We start from the raw sequence: 19,835 nt of genomic DNA on the forward strand, positions 1-19,835 counted from the left end.
ACAGTCAGGATGTCAGATTATTCAGGAGCGATATCTCTGCCCTTTTTGGGGTGGCCCCCCAGCCGGCTGGGCGTGGTGTGCTGCTGCGGGTCCCTAAGCTTCGTACACGGGACTGTGTGCCCTCCTCTTGTCTTCCTTTCCAGCTTCCTCCCTCCCTCCCCCCACCACCGCGCCCTGTGGCTGTCCAACTCCTGTCCAGCTCCCTTGGTCCAGGTTCTGGCTCTCTCTTTCAACACCTGTGTGACCTTGGGCAAGTTTCTTGACCTCTCTGTGTCTCGATTTCTTTGTGGAATGATGATAGTCGTAGCTACTTTAGAGGGTGGTTGGTAGCCTATTAGCATAGAGGGAGCACAACATGCTTATTATTTAATATCATTATTGTCTAGTTCCCTCCAGGTCCTCTCTGAGGCTAGAGGCCTCACTGTGCCTGAGTTTCTGTCTACTGGTCTCCCGGGGAAGGGGATGAAGTCCCCCTCAAAGGATAGTGGCTTTTTTTGGGAGGCAGCCTGATGACAAGCGATTGGATCAGGTGGTGACTACTTCTGTCCCGCTACTTGAGTTCTCGGGATAGTAGTTTCCTCAACAGTAAAACACACTGTTAGGACCAAATGTAGTGATAGGCATGAAAGCATTTTCTAAGTAGTATCAGTTTCTCTTTTCCTTGCAAGAGCCCCCTCCCTGCCCCCGATAGTACTGCCCCAGAGGCGGAGGCTGAAAATGCCTAAATGAAGGAGGTGGACACTGGTGATCCTAAGGAGGTTATTCTGAACCCAGAGGACCAGGTAGCACTGCGTTTTTCTGTGCCTGGAGGTAAGGAGGTGACTTGGAGAGAAGGCAGCAGCTGATAGACGAAAGGGGATGAAAACCGGTCCTTCCTTTCTGTACCCCACCATATACATCCTGACCTCACGCCCTTTGCCAGTAGCTCGGCCTGAGCGAGGCATCCTCATGTGGCTGCAGGGACGAGACCTGCAGGAAGAAAGGGGCTTGGAGGTGGTTCAGTCCTGCTCTATCTCGGCACAAGGCTGTCTTGCGGGACCTTCTGATCCTCTTGATAGAATCTTCTCCTTTCAGAGGGTATGGGTGGCAGGGGCACACTGGGGTCTGGTACATGAAGATGGTGGCCTAAAAGCAGGGATTCTGCATGTCCCCTTGCACCCCAGGGTCCTCCCAGTTTGGACTTCTTTTTCCATTTCGACCTGAGGGTATGGGGGTCTTTCACTGCAGCCCTTTGCCCCCCTTACACTGGCTCAGCCACTTACTGATGACCTTAAAGTTAAACGGATTCCCCTGCCTCTATTTTCTTATCTGTTTAATGGAACTGATAATAGCATCAACGTTATAGGGCTTTTCTGAGGATTAAATGAACTTAGTTTATGAAAACTACTTAGACCAGCATCTGGCACATGCCAAGTGCTTCATAAACATTAGCTGTTAGAGGTCTGCATTCATGGGAAGAAAAAGACAGGGTTTTTTCTCTTTTTTGCCTTTGCTTATCATCCTGCTCCCCAAAATATCACTACGTTTAGTCCTTAGACTTGGTAGGTAGTTGGACACAGGTGTATAAATAAATCCATGAGTACGAACCTTTTACAAAAATTACACATTGAATCTTTTTAAAACTTAAATATTAAGACATGCTTCCATGTCAGTAAGTATAGGTCTACATTCTGGATGCCTGGCTAGCCTACCAATGTATAAGTGTGTGTGCCTCCCTGTAGATGGCAGTGAGGTTGTTTACACAATTTTCTTTTGCTCTGTTAGGCTGTGCTGCCATGGACGCCCTTGTTCACACCTCTCTGGGCACCTGTCCTGCTTGCTTTCCTTATCATAAATTCCTAGAACTATTGCAAGGTCAGAGTGTAGACTTGCCAGTCTGAGTTAATTGTATTGTTTTGACTTTGTGATGAGTGAGGCTCCCTTATTTGTTGGCTGTTTCTGTTTCTTCTTGCGTGGATTCATCCCTTTGCCCACTTTTTGGTGTATCTTCTCAGTTAGTCTGAGGGTCTGAGAGAGGACCGTGTGCCCCCCACTCCTTTGTTTGGGTGCTGCCCCTCTTGGAGCTGTAGCCATTCTAGATGCCCATGGGCTGTCCCTGTGGAGTGGCCTCTTAAGACCCCCAAACCCCCTGTGAACAAGTGGAGGCCCTGACAGGGGACTGGCCACTTGCTCCCTGCTGTGCTGGCCGTGATCCCTGGGCCTGGGGTTCTTGTTCTGAGCTGGGGCAGGAAGAGACCGCGCTTCTTTAGAGAACCTGGACCACTGGCCTATCCCAGGCATCTGAGGAGAGTGGAAATGCAGCCCTCCAAGTACGTTCCGTCCAGTTGGGTTGCACGACCATCCCGAGCTCAGAAATTAGGGCTTTCCTCTACTTCCTCCCCAAGAAGGCGGGGGCTCATCTCAGGCTGGAGGGAAAGCTGCTGCTCTGGAGCCCAAGCCGCAGCACCTCGTGGAGAGGGTGGGACTGGATGGAGCAGGCTTGTTGTGGGGGCCCCTAAGCAGCCGGTGGTGGAGGGGGGGGGTCGGAGGCCTCCAGGGTCCCTCCCACTCTCGTCCGACGCTCTCCGCTTGTCCAGCCCTGTAGGGCACCCAGCCTGTCAGGTGCTTCCTTGCCTTGGGGCCGCTCCAGCTGGAGGCTGGGTGAAGTGCGGTGGTCAGGGTCCACTAGAGCTTCCCTGAGCTGGACGGGCCGCAGCTTTGTCCGGTGGCAGCGGTGCTGGTTTCCTCATCGTCCCTCTCTTAGGGAATGAGCTCTGGTGTCCAGCTGGGCTTGCAGCTGAGAGGGCAGCCCACGGCTCGGCAAAGGGGAGGAGAGGCTTCCTCCCACTCAGCTGTCAGCCAGGAAGGGAGGGAACTGCTTCCAGATGTTTAGAAGACATGAGAGAAAATAAGGTGGCCTCTGAGGCTGGATGGCTCAAAGAGGCTCTTGACCCTTTCTGTGTGGTGTGGGGCTTAATCAAGGTGGTCCTGGCAGCCTGGGGTCAACTGTGTGCCGATGACAGCAGTGTCACATCCTTGGAGCCCAGGGGCCATCCCGACATTGGTCAGGTGGCCTAGGCCCTGGTCCTGCTATGCGCCAAGTGTCCCGGCATCTCAGAGTAACCAGCTGCCGACTTCCTGCTGAACACGGGGTGGTCAGGGTCCTGCGCTGTACAAAACAGCACCTAGAATTTGGAAGGGGCACAGGAGCAAGTTCTCAGGAAGCTTTCATCAGCCACTAGATAGCCTGGCGTTGCTCTATATCTTCACTACTTACAGAGGCAGGGATTCCTGGCAGCCAAGTGGGTAACTGGGTCTGATTGCTCGAGCTTCAAGAGGGTTGTCTGTAATGTCCAGCTGCTACTTGGTTTCCTCATCGGCTCTCCCGTGCCATCCCTTTCTTTCCTAAGAGAACCCCGGCTCCCATCCCTGAGTTCTCTTCCCGCCCCCTCACTCGGGGCCCTGTGATGCCCTGCCGCCACCCCTCCCAGGTGGCCACGGGTCAGGCCGGGGCAGACGTGCTGTCTGTAACCGGGGCAGGCGGCCTCCCCGCAATCTTGGCTCGGCACCCAGCACGGCTCACCGTCCAGATGACTGGCCCATGGGGAATGGGGTGCATGTCATTTCCTGGCCTGTCTCTGGGAATCCTGCTTTGGGGCCATTGCTCTGTGGGGCCTTCTAGCAAGTACCAGGGTTGAGGTAGCTGCCAGGCCCCCACTAGAGGGCTCAGCTGGTAGGTTACAAATCTCTAAAGTTAGGAGCTTGTAATGAAGGGAACGGGGGTGGGGGTGGTGGAGAAGCTGAAACGGGGCAGCGACGGGGGCGGGGAGCATCAGCTGGGTCTAGTCTGTGACTTCCTTGAATCCTGCAAGGACAAGACCAACTTCTGGGAGTCCTGCCCCTTGGAGATCACACTGACTTTGGTTTCTAATGTGTTTTTACATTCTGTCTTATCTGATCCTCGTGGATACCCTGTGACTTTTAATCATCTCTATCCTGTAGCTGTTGAGGACACTGAGACTCAAAGAAGTTGAGCCAAAATGTGTTAGGGTGCATTCTCCTGATGTTAGGAATTCCGCACTCTCCCGGTTAAGGGGGAAGGACAGACTGTTGGGCCAGTGCCCCCGGCTGCCAGCACTCCACCCGGTACAGTCGGGCTCAGTGGAGCGTGAACGCCTTCGTAACCCTTCTCTCATTTGAACCTCTGTCCTGCAGAGGAGGCAGGTCAGGTGGCGCTCTCCCATTTTCAGGATGAAGAAACTGACGCCCAGAGGTGAGTAACTGGCCCGATCTCCGCCGTCAGTAACAGAACCAGGACTCCGACAGGGGCACTGAAGGCCGTGTTTCCCAGGCTCCCCCATCAAGCGAAGGGACTGCACAGCTAGCTCCTGACGTTGGCTTCTCTTGCAGGTGCGCTGGTACCCTTCCTCTGATACCACCCAGCAAGGATGGAAATATCGTCAGTTCTGTTAGTTCTTCAGTAAGTGCTGGCTCAGAGGCCTGGGACAGAAAGTGTCCTAGAGCCTGGCTCCCTGCAGGGCCGTGGTTCCTCTGCCTGAGTCCAGGAGCTCGCTGGTGCTGCCCCAACCTGAGCTTGCGCCGGGGGCACTCTGGCTGGTTTTCCCCTCTCCTCCCACCCTGCCCCCCACCTCCCATCTTGCAGCCTCCTCGCAAGGGAAGGGCCTGGGTTCCGCTCCATTCCCATGCATCTGCTCATGGCCACCTCTTTCCCCTCCCTCCAGGTCTGGTCACCACAGCTCGAAGCCCCCCCGCCCGCCTCACGGGGGAGGGAGCCACCCTGAGCTTCCACTGCCCCCAGGTGGCCCGTGCAGAGCTGCTGCTTCCCTCCAAAGACTGTGAATTTTAAGCCTGACTCAGTGGACTCTGTTTCCTTTCTCTCCTTTTCCTCAGCCCTGTCCTGCCCCAAAGCGCCCCTCACCAAGGCCTCACGGCAGGATTCAGGGGCCTTCTCGCTGGGACACCCAGACCCAGCTCGGAGGTCTCACTGGGACTGAGCAAGGCCTGACCTCCAGTCCAAATTTGCTTCCGTAGCCCCACCTCAAAGAAATGAGGCGTTTAATTTTGCATGTTTTCCTGGCATGAATTAAGACACTTAAACTTGTATATATGTGAGTGTACAGTTTGTTCTCACATTGTGTCACCATAGCAACAAGTCCTGGCCACTAATGGTTCATCATTCCCGGTCCCTCTCCCCACACCCCCCTCCCCTGCACCCACTCTGCTTCAGTGAGGACCAAGCCCTGCAGCCAGCCCCACCCGGCGGCTGGCGGCCTCCACCACCCCACACACTTCCAGGCTGAACAGGAAGGACCACCCAGCCAAGATAGAGCGTTTTCTTGGTTATTTCAAATTGGGGTCCTCTGCTTCCTCCCCCTCAGATGGGCCAACAGCCATTAAGAAAACCCTTTCTCTGCCCAGTTTCGCTTACCTCTCCACGGCGCACCCCACCCCTGCCATGGCTCCTCATGCTTTCCAAACTTCAAAACCAACCAAAAAGTGAAAGTATTTTTGTACCCTGTGTAACAAAATATTTATGCAACATAAAGGATTTTTCGTGTGTGTGTGCAATTAATTATTGAAGAGACCTTGTCCGCCCTGTCAGATAAGTTTAACATTTTAGTTTGAGGCATGAAGAAGAAAAGGGTTTCCGTTCTCCAGCAGTGAGCCTTAGCGTCAGCCGTTAGTTTAAGAAAAATGAAGGAAAAATTGTGCAATTTTTTGTTTCGTGTGCACATCAGTGCATTGCCTTTGGCCGCAGCGGTGGCTGTCTTGCCGTTTTCAGACTTGGGAGACAAGGAGGCTGTTGTAATTGCTGATCCTGTGAGAATGTGAAACTGGATAATATATGAAATGCAAAATAAAAAATCATCCAAAGTAACTGCTCTCCGACCTTTGCTTCCTTGGGTTGTAGGTTGCTGTTGGGAGGGCACAGCTAGAGGACAGGTGTTGGGAGTTAAAGGGGGAAGGAGGTGAAGTGGGCCCGGGCCTCAGAGCTCACGTGGCCTCTCCCTCCTGCCCTCTTTTGTGTGACTTGAGGCTGGAGAGGAAGTGACCTGCCAAGGGCTGTGCAGCGGGGCCGCCTGGGTTTAACTCATTCTTTGTTTTCTGTTCTGAGGATTGGGGCGGAGATTCCCTGCACCCAGAGTAAGCGCCTAAATGGGACCTTCGTTTTCTCTGGATGGTGTCATCTGGCTGTCCTAACCCTGTGGCCTGTGGCCTTTTCAGGCCCTTGAGTAGAGAAGGACTGTGGTTTGGGAGGTTGGGTTCCTGCCTGTAGTATCCTCGGTGTGTGTCATGTGAGGCTGCGCTAGAGGGAAGCAGAGGACCCAGGAGTCTGGCCTGGAAAGGGTTAAGACCACCCACCCTGTAGGCTCCCAGCTGCAGCTCTGATTCCTGAGATGGGTTTTGCTGGGAGCCAGAGCAAATGAGTAGGAAGGTCAGGGAAACGGTATGCTGCTAAAACCCTGGGCTGCCCTGGACCCAGTCAGGATGCCAGCAGCTGACCCTGACTTCCCTTTTGTGATTTGGGGCCTCAGTTTTCTCATCTGTGAAATGGTGGTTTGAAGTTCTTTCCAGCTCCTTCTGGAGGGTTGGAGCACTGACCTGATGGCTTTGCTATTTGTCTTTAACATCTGTGCCCCCACCCCCAGCCCCCATGCCCTTCCAAGCCTGACTCAAAGCCAGCCTAGAAAGGGAGGGCAGGAGACGCCCTAGAGCCTCCCTCCTGCCGGCTTTCCTCCCAGCCTTGCTCTGAGCAAAGCTGAAGTGGCAGTGGCTAGCCCTTGTCACTTCCTCGCCTGCACCTTGGTGACCCTGGTGTCCCTCTCCACTCCCTGCCTCACTCCGCCCCCCCCTCCTTCCTAAATCCCAGGCCTGCACTGAGCAACTTGTATCTAAGGTGTTCTGCTGATGACTGTGTTAGCTGTTAAAGGCGCATGGGTGACATTTGCAGCCCCAGCTGGTACCTGCATGTGAAGAGAGAACTGTGCTGTGAGGGAGGAGGAGCCTGGCCAGGCGCTGGCCCTGTAGGTAACTGGGTGGCAGGTGGGTGGGTTATCTGGGCTCCAGGGGGAGGCTCTGGGAGGAGGGGGGTTGACGCTTTTCCTGCCTTGTACCCCTCGCCTCACTGCAGTATTTGGACCAGCTAGGCGCTTGCCAAGCAAGCAAGGCCTTCCCAGCCTGCCGCCCCTCCTAGCGCTGGTGGGGAAGCGGCTCTGAGACCCACCGCCCCACCCAGGGCCAAGCCGATGCCTGACCTACTTCAGCTGTGGCAGGAACCACTGGGTCTTCCTGAGGTGGTGAATTATTTAGCTGGGGCACCTGGGCCTTTCTGAGAGGGGCTAAGAAAGCTGCTCCATAATTCAAAGGCCCCTGCTCCTCCGGCTTCCCTGGGGGGCCTCCGTCACGCTTTACCGAGCAGGGCCCGCCTCCGAGAGCGGGAGCTGGCAAGGGGAGGGAGGCCCTGAAGCCATCCCAGAGGGGACTCTCCAGCTGGACGGCAGCCTTTTTCAGGGTGAGGCCTTTGCAGAGAGGCCTTAGTGGACAGCCGTGTTTGGACTGAGCGTGGAGGTGACAAGCTTGGAGTAGTTAAAGGGCTTCCTGGCAAGGACACAGTAAGCTGGGGTCAGAAGCGGCCAGGTCCCGACTCCCCATTCAGAAAGCACCTTATTCCTTTCCAGGTGTTTAATCCTGATCTGATTACGGGTGGAAAGGCTTCTTTACTTTCTGAAAAGATTTTAGGCCTTGGAATAACCAGGGTTCTTTTGCTCAGGGGTCCCTTCCTAGTAGCACTGAAATCTCCCCCAGGGCAGAGGAGGCCGTCTTCATAAGTGCCTCCCACCCCGCTGCACACATAGATGAGGCTGGTGGTAAGCGGATGCTTGTTGAGGCCCTGGGGAGCCCGGCCTGCACCCTGCACCTTGGCCTGCAGCCAGCTCTGTACTTCCTGGGATGGGGATGATGCTTGTCACCCGGACTGGGCCATTCTTGGGCACTGCTGCCTGGCCAGCATTTTTAGGAATGTGACTTAGCTTGGAGCCTCCACAGGTGAGCATTTCCCCAAGCCCTGACATTGAGCTTCCGTGGGACTCTGTGCTGGTAAATGGGCTCCGAGAGGCCCAGAGGTCTCAGAAGGGATCAGGCTCCTCTCGCCCCTCATCCTTTGCACTCTGCCCTGCCTGTCATGCCCTGCATTGCCTCATTTGCTGAGGTCTGGAGTGAAGCCTTTCCGATCTCCAGGAGCTCTCTGACAGAATACAGATATCCCTGAGAAACAGGGCAAAGCCCCTCAGGATAGGATTAGGGAAAGTGCCAGAAGGGGACCCTGGAAGGGAGAAGTACCAGTGGAGTGAGAAAGACTTTCCTGCAAAGTATCAGGAGGAGGGAGAAAAAAACCTCTCCACCCGGCTGCAGCCTGCCCTGCCTCTGTCCGTCCATCAGGGCCTGCACTGGGCGGGCGGCGGGTGCATGGACCAGCCGTCTCCGGGAGAGCAGGCCCTGCTCCCTGATGTGCTCCCTCGGGAACAGAGGTGGGTGGGGCTGTAGGAGCTGAGGGCCCGCCCTTGTGAGGAGAGAGGTTGGGCACTGCCCCAACAGTGTTCCTGGGCTGACAGGAAAGGGGCCTGAGCCACTGTTTTCCCCGGACCTCCTTGCTCATCACCCAGCTCACCCACACCCTCTGGTCAGTGTGGACAACATCCATGGGCTCCCTCGCCCTCTGGCTTCTGGTTGGGCTGGGGGAGCGGGAGCGCCGGCAGGGGTCTGAAGGGAGGTCGGTGAGCGAGGTCAGGTGCCCCAGGCCATTGTCTTCATGACCTTAGAGCAAACCATCAGAAGGGCTTCTGTGCATCGGGGTCAGAATGTCGGCACGGGGACTCTAGTCCAGTCCCCTCTCCCGTTTTACAGATGAGGAAGGTGAAGCACGGAGAGGTGAAGCGCTTTGCTCTAAGGTCTTGAAGACAGTGGCCGAGGTGTGCTCCACGTGCGTCTCCTGACTCCCAGTCCTTCGCCTTCCACTGTCCCACACGGCCGTTTCAGAACGATACACACCCCCTCCAGCGCAGGGGCAGAGAGGCAGCAGATGCAGGATGGCTGCAGGCTTGGCGGCCTCTTCCTGCAGTTCCAGAACCAGGACTAGAACTCGGGTCTCCTCCCTGCCACACTCTGGCCCGATCTCTTACGGGGCACCTGGGTGCCGCTCCCTGATTAAGGGACAAAGGGAACCCCTCAGTGACTAATCTAGCTTCAGCCCAGCCCTGTGCAGTCTCTCTGGCCTTTTAACCTGGGGGTAGAGTCATTGGGCCTGCAGGACCCATCTGGGCATGCAGGAACCAAGACTGTGTATCTCCATTTCTGCCCATGGTAGAGAAAATGCAATTCAATTTAGTAGGCGGAGTCTAAGAGATAAAGAATGGCTACATAGTTCCATGAAAGCCCATCTTTCCCCCTCTCAAGGTGTATCTATTTCTTTGCAAATCTGTGCCCTTTTCTCACAGGGCTATTGTGAGGGTTAATGAAAACGCAGGAACGTGCCTCATGCAGGGGGGATACTCAATAAATATTTGCTGTAGATATCTTAAGAAGAGCACAGTTTCCTCTTTCATCCTTAACAAGAATGAAATTGAGTTGATTCTAGTTTATACTCTCCTTAGTTATTTTTCTAGTGGTGCATTAGTCCTCAAAAGGTGTTTAACCCTTCCCCTACTGGGAGAACAGGTGGAGGAAGGAGAGAGCAGGGGCCCAGGAATTATGGAGACTGTCTACAAGCGCCCAGAGCTAGCTGTGGGCACTTAGGCACCTTTGGATCTAACTCTTGCTTTTTGATCAAACTATTTAGGATTTCAGAGTTCTTGACAATAGTAGCAGTAGTAATAGTAAATACATTCATATACTGCTGTGTAGTTTACAAAACATGTTCTCATATGCCATCTCTGATCCTCAAAAGCCCTATGAGATAAGCAAGAAAGGCACTATTACCTGTTTTTTGCAGTTATGGAAACCGAAGTTAAGACGGTCCCACAGCAAGCACAAGGCTTAAGACCCTGGTTTTCTGGTATTGCCATCCAGAGTTAATTCTCTGGACTCTGGGCCACAGGGTTCCATGAAGGCCAGGGCTCTGGGAGGGGGGACTCTGGGAGGGCCTCACGGGGAACAGAAAAGCCCCACTTGGGCAGGTAGAAGGGCCAGCAGTTACCCAAACCTCTCTAGTAACCTGGCTAAGAAATAGACTAACAAACAAGCAAAAAACAAAGGCTACAACCATTAAAGTAGGTGGGAGGGAAAAAGTCACCTGGGCAAGCGTGAGCAGAGCTCAAAAATTTACAGTGGGCTTGTTTCCTAATTTGGCCGGAGCAGGATTATACAGGTAGTTGCCAATATCAACTACCTGTATCTGAGTTTGATTATCTCATTAGGGTCCATGAGCAACTGTATCTTCACAGTGCTGCCTGAATGGGTAGTTGTTAACTACTCACGATGAATTACCTGAGTTTGTTGTTTTCAATACTGTAACATCATGGGGATAAGGGGACCGAAGTCCACAGGCTTAGCCACGAGTCCTCCCATCTCTGATCCTCACAGTTGCCCTGGGACGTGGTCTGGGGAACGGCCATCTCCATTTCGAGGACAGGATGTTCAAGTGTGGAGAAGTGTTAAAGTCACATTTGGCCGTGAGGAGCCAAGGCAAGGCACTGAGCTCTGGGTTCTTGTCACCCCTGGGGGAGCACCGCACCACCTACCCATTCATTCTCTCTTCAGCCATTCTTTCTTTCTTTTGGCAAACACTTGTTGAGCGTCTGCTCTCTGGAGCCTGTGTTTGGTGCTGAGGTGGATAAGGTGTAGTCACTGTTCTCAGAGCCCAGCCTGGGGTCTGAGGGTCTGAGCTGTGGAGGTACTTAAATGGGTACTTAACTGGGCAGGGGAAGATTTAGGAGTCGGTGGTTGCAAATGGCTGTTGCCCTTTTTCTCCCGGATGCTGTCCTATTGCCTTCCCCTGCATGAGTCCAGACCCTACTGTGGGCCTGTGTTGTTGTGGTTCTGTGCTTGGCTTCTCAGAACAGCTGTGTGGGTGGCTTAAGAGGTGAGCATGGAGGGAGATGCCCCATTTCTCACCCCCAGGGCACTCCTCAGCTTCCAGAGCAGGACATTCAGATTCAGGCCCCTGGAGAAGACAGGCTCTCACAATAGAGGCTTCTCAGCTGTGCCTGCTTCTCCAGACCCAGGTTCTTATTCCTGGAACCAACAAGGGTGTGTCCTGGAAACTAGCTCAGAAGAGATTCAGGGAGAAGCACCATAAAAGGGGAACAAGGAGCAACAGCCCCCAGAGCAATTATCTCCACTAGGATTTTCCCCGAAGACCATACTCCCAAATATTTCTTTGCTTATACTTTCCACGGACATATATATATTTAAATCTCTCTTGTCTACAGCCGCCAGATGAATCGTGCCAAAACACACTTTCACGGTTTCAAAGAGCTTTCTTTCATGGTTCTCTAGAGCCTATGGGCTGATGGCCAGAGTCAGGCATTCAGGACCCACCCCAGTCTGGCTTCTGGCCCTTTCTTCCCTGTGCATTCAAGTCAGGACATGTGCTGACCACTGCACAGGCTCTGAGATACTCACAGGGAGAGGTTTTTCCCTATGAAATTGAGCACTGCATGCATCCTCAAGCGGGGGGCCTCGTTGTAACCTCACCCCAGGTCTAGACATTCTCTATGACCCCAGCAAGTCCCTTTTTCTCTCTTTGGCCCCTCGCTGGTCCTGCCTCCCCTGCATCCTCCATTGCTCCTTTGTCCTATGTCCTCCTGTTTTTACATCTCAGGCGTCTCTTCTTGGCCCAGCGGTACCCAAGGTGAGGCTTCTGCTCACTGAAGACAACCCTGTACAGTTGGCCTCTGATGGGGCCTCTTCCCAGGTGCTATGTGGGTGGAGTGAGGCTCTGGCGCCCTCTTGTGGTCAAAAATGCTCACAAGCATCGCGCAGATATTTCCCCCTTTGGTCTTCCAGGGGGAACTGCCTGGCAGAGTTCTCTAGGGTCCATTTGCTCTGGGCTGTCTGGGAGCCTCTGTTCTGACCAGTGCTCTCAGAGGCAGAGTCAGCAGTCAGTCACAGACATGTATGGAGCACCTACTCCATTCGTACCTAGTTTATATTCCAGATAGCCAGTCCCTGCGCTGGCACTGGGGATAGAAAGTGAGTATGAGGTCCGAAGAAATTGGATTCACCACTCCCCTCCCCCATCCACTTAGTTCACGGATGGAGAAACCTCAGCACTCAGAGGCAAAGAGATGTGCCCAAGTTCATTCAGTTATGCAGAACTGACATAAAGCTCAGGTGTCCTGACTCACAGTTTCATAGACGATACAGTCAGTTACCTGCATCCCTTTCCATCTCACTGATTAAAATCCCAATATGTCCATAGTAATAAGCCAGGAATGGCACAGAGTTTAATAACCACAGTTGATATTTTCAGAGCTTATATATCTGAGACACTTTTTACCCACTGGAATGGCAGGGCTAGACCTCCCTGGGAGCTCTGATTTGGATGGTTTCCTTTCAGTGCACTCTTCCCAGATGTTGCTCTATCAGCACTGCCAGGCATTGATCTCATCTGTGTGGACCTTGCTGGTCCTTGCCCAGATGGGGTGTTTCTGTAGGGCCTAGGTCATGCCGCACTCACTCACCAGCATAGTCTAGGGCACCTGGTGGTACCTAACACAAGCCAGCTAACTGGCTCCTTCACTTTTGGGACACATAGCAGGCAAGTCTCTTCTCCTCTCTGGACATGTGTCCTCATGGGAATGCAGCCTCGACAAAGGTTCCCACCCTGTGAAAGCAGTCAGAGCTCTCTGAAGGTGCTGTGCGCTGCCGTACATAACAGGCGATGACTTTCTTGTCTCCGAAGGTCTTCAGGCATATGCTTGCTGGATGATGCTTAGTGGGGATGTTCCGGAGGCGAGTCAAGCACTAGATGGCTGGTTGGCCCCTGTCCTGATATTTTTTGACCTTGTTCTCTATCGTGACATGCCCACCTTAGGAGCTGTAAGCTCCCAGCAGGGGGTGATGGGACTGAGGGAGGCAGCCTGGATGACTGGGTGGCAGGAGAGCTCACGCCCCACTGAAAGGGGCCGGGGCTTCTCCTCAGCTCCAGTCAGCTTCTGGTCAGCAGGATGGGGATCCCATGTGGCTTGATGTCTTGATTTTTCAAGAGAAACTGGACATTAAGACTTTAATGTGAAAATTCATGATTCTGGATGTTGGCAACTAACCAAAATTTAAAACTGTTGCATAGGCTAAACCATGGTCCATGTGCTGTCGGGTTGCAAGTCAAAGACTGCTTCTATTCAATCGTTTTCACTTTGTGAAGTGAGTCTAGGGACAAAAACTGCCCCCAGGTTCGCGGTTACCCATGTGTTTGGCCCCCTCCTCTCCCTCCCTTGTTCTCTTCTTTCACTACAGAAGCAACTTTGGGCATCTTTCCCTGTACAACATCAATCCAGAATCTCCCTATGGGGAACTAGAACTCAGCTTTGTTGTGACACTGTATCGGCAGTGCCTCCAGAGGCCACCAGGGGGCAGGGACAGGGTGCAGAAAATGATTTGTTTTGGCGAGCAAGTGAGGATTGTGATCACATTCTGCCAAGGTTGCAGGTCTGTCTTGAATCCAGGTTTGGGTGTTCAGGAAGGCATCTGGGGTCGTTCCCTGGGGATGCAGGGTAGCTCGCCATTCCCTGCCTCACCTCCCAGTGGGTGCTATAGCCTCACCTGTGTATCAATAGAGAAATGTTCTACCTGAACCTCCTGCCCTTAGCTCCGTGCCCAAGCTGCTTCCTGCCTCACCTCCCAGTGGACCACAATCCCCCAACAATCACTGATGTCAGACTGATGTGACTAAACCCACTTTGCACAGACTTTCTCAAGAGCCCTCAATGGCTCATCATCATATACAGCTTTTCAGATGTGCAGTGTCAAGATGCGGATCCTTGTTAAGTAAAGGAGAGTGGAAGGAGCTTTCCTGTCATCTTAATTGTAATCATAAGGGCAAGCCTTGGAATTCCAGTTTCACAGACGAGGAGATGGAAGCACACAGAGAAAGTGACCAATTCAGCCATTCAGCAGAACTCATATTTTCTGACCATCCTTGCTAGGTAGTATAAGGGATATAAAAACTTGAAGATATTGTCCCCGTCTTCAAAGAGACTACAGTTGTTAGGAAAACATGATACGCATGTACAAAAGGTAACTAATTCTCAGAAGCTTCCAAATGGATAGTACAGGCGGTAATAACAGCAAGAGCTCAGAGAGAGGTCCCTGCACCTAAAAGGTGGGAAGGCTTTGCAAAGGGCAGCAGTGATCTTCACGCTTGGGCATATGTACACCTAGAGATACAAAAAGGCTTTTCTAAGGGTAGGTGGCGGGATTGTGTTGAAGGGAATCCATTTCCAGAAACACATCGTCAAGAAGTACTGTTCCACACCTGAGAATGCCTCTCCCCGTTTCCTTTTCCCGATGTCTTGCCTCCCACTTCACAGAAGAAAGGTGTGATCATTGTGCTGTTCACCCACTTTCCCTGTTTTCCTCCTTCCAGGTCCTTTCCCACCTTTTAGAAGTTAGTTGTGGCCATGTGACTTGCTTCGGCCAGTGAAATAGGAGCAAAAGTGAGTCTCTTCTGGGTGGAAGCATTTAAGAGCCAGTGTGTGATTCTTCTTCTTACCTTCTCTCTGCCATGGTGACCGATGACATTTCAGATGGTGGAGTCTGGATCCCTGAGTGATGATGGCATAGATCAGAACCTCCAGCTGACCTGCGATGGACATGCATCGTGAGTTGGGGGTTGGGGTGGAGGAGAAGAGAGCCTTTATTGGTTTAAGGAACTGAGATTTTGAGGTTGCTTAGCATAACTTCGCCTATACTACGTAAAGGACTTATCTCCTGCCCATCCTAAATCTTATTTTAGTATGTTGCCTCGGTGCGTAAAATTCTCTGAGGCTCCAAACAAGGCTCCAAAATTTAAAATAGTGATTTCAGGACTTCCCTGGTTGTCCAGTGGTTAAGACTCTGTGCTTGCATTGCAGGGGGCGTGGGTTTGATCCATGGTTGGGGAAGCTCCACATGCCACATAGTTCAGGCAAATAAATAAATAAATAAATAAGTGATTTCAATATTGAGAACGTAAATGACTCAAAATGACTGGGTAATAAATCCTTTTGCAAATCAAAGATTTTGCAATATTTTGCTTTTAACAGTTGAAGGAGGTGAAACAAATTCAGTTGTCACCTGCTGGATGATTAGGTGCTATTGAGTGGCTCTGCTGGAACTTCTCCCACTCCCACGTACTTATTTATGTGAACAAGATTTCTCAGCGTTTACATCTATAAAAATGAAATGTGGAAATAAAATTGGTGCTGATCACTGTCTCATCCCAGCATGTACACATCTATCTCAATATGAGTTGTATTTCCTATAAAATTCTACTTCTAATGTTTCATAATTCCCCATCAACATTTGCAATATATGTTTGTTGTTTTGACAGTGAACTAGTGATCACTGTAATGATAAGTCAATCCAGAAGAAAACTTTAAACTCTAGAGCCTTATGGTCACAAAAAATAAGAAAAGGATACAAATTTAATTTTTTAAGCTCTTAAAACATAATTTATTGAGGTAAAATTCACATAACTAAAAGTAACCATTTTAAAGTGAACAATTCAGTGGCATTTAGTATATTCACAATGTTGTGCAATCACTGCTTCTATCTAGTTCCAAAGCATTTCCATCACTCCAAAGAAAAACCTCGTACCCATTAAACAGTCACCCCCATTCCCTCTTCTGCTCAGCTCCTGGCAACCAATAATCTGTGCTCTGTCTCTCTGGATTTATCTCTTCTGAACATTTCCTGTAGATGGAATCATACAATAAGGTGACCTCTTGTGCTTGGATTCTTACACTTAACATAATGTTTTTGAGATTCATCCAGTCAGTATAATGTTTATAGCATGTATCAGTACTTCACTCTTTTTTATGGCTGAAAAATATACCGTTGGATGTATATACCACAGTTTATTCATTCATTACAGTTTTAATTTATATTATATATATATTTTTTTATGGTAGCGAAGTGTGGCTTGATGATCAATAATAGATTTTCAAACATAAACTATGTATTACATTAGGATAGCATTATGTGGGGGGGAATGGAAAGAAAATATGAATTCAAGGAGAAAAAGCAATGATGTAAATTTTCCTTTGTTAAAGAAGAGCTTGCTTATGTATTTTGCAAATGTTTGATGATGGGTATCAAACCACTGTGATTCCACTGGATACATTTAATACAAGTTTTATTTTTAAATGTTAATATTTCCAATATACCAGAAATCACATCCTTTGCAACTATTTAAACCCGGTTGGAAAAAAACATTTTTTTTTTGGTTGTTATTTAAAAATTTCAAGAGAATACATAGTTTTTTAAAAAGACAGCTTTATTGTGGGGTACATCATTTAAAATTTTGTTTAGAGTGTACGTGAGCTAAATTATTGAAAGACTACTGTCTTGAAGGATGGGCTGGATTTGGCTTCATAGAGCACAAGGAGGAGGAGGAGAAAGGCACTGTGGGTAGGAAGAAGAGAGAAAAGGTATGCAAGCAGAAAGAGAGTATGTTCAGGGAACTGTGACTGGAGGAGAGTAATCTGAGATAAACTGGGAAGGTAAACGGAGGTCAGACTAACAGTTACTAGGCTAAGGCATTTCTATTTCTTGTTCATTTTAATTATGCAAGTTTTGTGTGATTATAATCTCCTTATACAAAAGTAAAACTTTATGGTCAGACTTGGGGCCATCTCTTCCATTTCTGGTCCCCTCCCTACCTCCCCAGAGGTGACCTTGGCTTTCAGTTTGGTGTTGGCTTTCTCAGCTGTGTTTCCATGGATTTGCACTCACATGTGGCAGGTCTCTTCATGAGACAACACCTAGACTGAGGAGTTTCAGCTTTGTCATGGGATCAGCAGCAACTGCTGTCTCGGGAGAATATGGCTTCAATTTTCTTTTTCAAAAGACCAGAAATGGAGGTTTTTTTGGTGAAATCTCTCAGTATTGGCTCAAAACCTTCTTAAGCGCTGTGCTTACCAAACAAGGCATGTGTCTGCAGGATGCACTTGGCTTGTGGGCTGCTAGTTTGTGATTTCTGCTTTAAGGCGTCTTGCCGGAAGGCAGAGCACTGGCCTGTCATATAATCTCTTAGCATGCCGCTTGGCGCTAAGATCTAAGTGGTCATGAAGGGTTCTGGGCTTCTTAGGGGGATGCTGTGGGAATGGTTGACTTCACTCTCCATGTCCAGTTCCCACCGCCTTCCCAACATCCAGCTAGTAACACAGCGCTGCCAGGAAGCTGGGAGCTTAGCAGAAGGTTCCAGAAGTATCCTTGTAAATCCAGGAAGTCAGCCAATCTAGACTCACTAGAAGCCAAGACTCCTCCAGGGAGTTGGACCTAAGGCCTCCAGTGTCCTTCTCTCAGGCGCTGGGGCAGGTTCTTACACCTCTCCCAAGACACAGCCCAGTGGGAATGTAGACTGTTGACTGTCTCTCAAAGGGCTTTGTCCTGTGACTAAAGCCAAGCAAGGCAGTCAGACAAAAATGAAAACACACACATACACACACACACACACACACACACAGACACACTCTGTCCCCAGCACTTCCAAAACCTTTTCCCACGCAGCTCCAGGGCAGCCGGAAGGGCAGCTGGTCATGGGAATGGACCCACGGTCCCCTCCCCCAGTGGAAGCTCCATCCTGCTCCATTCACTCCCCGCCATGCAACCCCCGGCCCCCTCCACCCGCTTACTACTTCCTGGGAAGGAAATAGCTGAACAATGCGGCAGATCAGAGAATGGGCACCGGGCCCAGGGCCCAGGACTGGTCCTTGGCAGGCTGTGGACTCCCACCCATGGCTGCCCTTCTCCACCTCACACCCCGCCCCCTCAGTTGGTTTCCCTGAAGGTTGGCCTTCGTCAGACCCTTCTCCCCACCTTCTCCCCATCCCCATGGAACTTCAGGTGGCTGACATCTCCTTCTCTCCTTCCCCACTGTGTGGTAGCCACTGGTTGCCACCCTCCCACTTGGGTATAATTCCTAGTATGAGGGGCTGAAACCAAGCTCTGAGAGAGATTTTGGCCAGCGGGGGTGGGTGGGAAGAAAAGGTCATTTTTTTTCTAAAGTTTTTCTCCAGACGTGGAAGCAAGTCCTGCAAATGGAGACTGTACTGGAAGCGTGCGCCCTGAGGTCTCATTCTCCCCTCCAGACAGAGCCATCTCTGCTGGGCGGGAGAGGGTGGAAGTGTTCGCAGGCCTGTGGATCGCTAGTGATTTCCAGTTTCCAGGGGCTGGGAAGTTGGTGGGAACCACGACTTTTTTTTTTTTCCTGTTGGTCTAAAATAATGTTCTGCCTGGGCCCGAAACCCCACGCCCCAGGCAGCCCTGCTCCTTGCTGGCTGGCTCCCGTCCTAGTGCTTTCAACTGCCTCGCCTTCCGCCAGGCATTTCCTGGCCTGGAAGCCAAGGGGAAGGGTTCCTCACAAATCTTTTGCTGCGTCTGAAAGCCAGTCTCCCCTCTCTTCCCTGGATCCTGACTCCAGGAGTGGGATGGAAGCAGCTACTGGGTAGGTGACAATAGGCTGATCTCCTGCCACACCCAGTGTGGTTCTAGAACATGGTGAGATGAGCCCTGAATCCCAGTGGCTTTCCCTTGACGGTTGGTTTCACCCTGTAAAGTGATTTCTGCCCCTGTGTAGCTCACCCAGCTACACGTGGTCGCTCGGAAACCTAAAAAGTCGAGAGCAGGAGAGAGCCCTCAAGAGCCCACTCCCAGCCTTGAATGTTAGGTGAGAAATGGGGCCACAAAGAGCACGGGTGCCCTGCCCAAGGTCAACAACCAGCTAAAGGCGGGGATAGGGGTCCTCAGGTTTTCTGACTCTTAGGCAAAGTCTCTCTGCAATCTTCTACGACTTTCTAAGGCAGTTTTGGCATAACCCTGGGAGGGGACGGAAGAGAAATGCCAGTCTCTTGGTATCCACATCGTCTTGCTTGGGCCTTTCCGACCCTTTCTTTTGATTGCATTTTTCAGTGCCTCAGGCTCTATTTCCACCTTGAAAAAGTGGTATGTGAACTATCTTTGTTCTTAGCAGAGAACCTGATGTGAATTCTTCTGCACTCCTGCACTCACAAGCTGGGCAACTCACGTTTGCATTGATTATGCTGTCTGCATTTGCTTCCTAATTGTTTCATACTTATAAACCGTGTCTCTCCAATCAGACTGTAAGCATTTGTGCTTCACAAAAGATTCATGGAATTCTACCATGCTAAAAGAAATTCATTGAGTGCCTACTATGGCCCAGGCTCTTTGCTTCTCACCCTTATGGAGTTTTCAGTTGAAAGGACACAAGACACTTTGTACAAGAAAACAACTGACTAAATGATTACAGATGTGACAGTTGCTGTGAAGGAAATGCCCAGGGAACAGTGATGCTCCCAAGGGCTCTCTGGGGAGGTGGTGTTTCAGGTGCTGTCTCAAGGATGGGGAGCCAGCCTGGTGGAGATCTGGGGGGAGTGTGGTCCAGGCCAAGGGAGTAGTAGGAATAAATGGCCTGAGCCAAGAAGCAGTGTGCCATGTTTAAGACCTTGAAGAAGAGCCAGAGTCACTCCAGGAGGGAGAGGGCGTGGGATGCAGTTGGAGGGTAGGAGGGCTCAGATCCTGAACGGTCTCCTGTGTAGGAGAGGTGAGGAATTTGGATTTTATTACAAGTGAGATAGGAAGCCATTGGAGGGTTTAAAGTACAGTAATGACACAAT

At 51.1% G+C, this 19,835-nt stretch overlaps 1 protein-coding gene across 1 annotated transcript in view; it reads left to right on the forward strand.

Moving 5' to 3' along the window:
* The window catches only part of OAZ2 (ornithine decarboxylase antizyme 2), a 67,492-nt gene that overhangs the window by 21,107 nt on the left and 26,550 nt on the right, over positions 1–19,835 (forward strand). Inside the window, 1 exon segment of the mRNA XM_057542383.1 lies at positions 14,745–14,818. Within this exon segment, the coding sequence (XP_057398366.1) occupies positions 14,745–14,818 (74 nt within the window).

Source organism: Balaenoptera acutorostrata, chromosome 3 (assembly GCF_949987535.1).
Source record: "Balaenoptera acutorostrata chromosome 3, mBalAcu1.1, whole genome shotgun sequence".
Lineage (NCBI taxonomy): Eukaryota > Metazoa > Chordata > Mammalia > Artiodactyla > Balaenopteridae > Balaenoptera > Balaenoptera acutorostrata.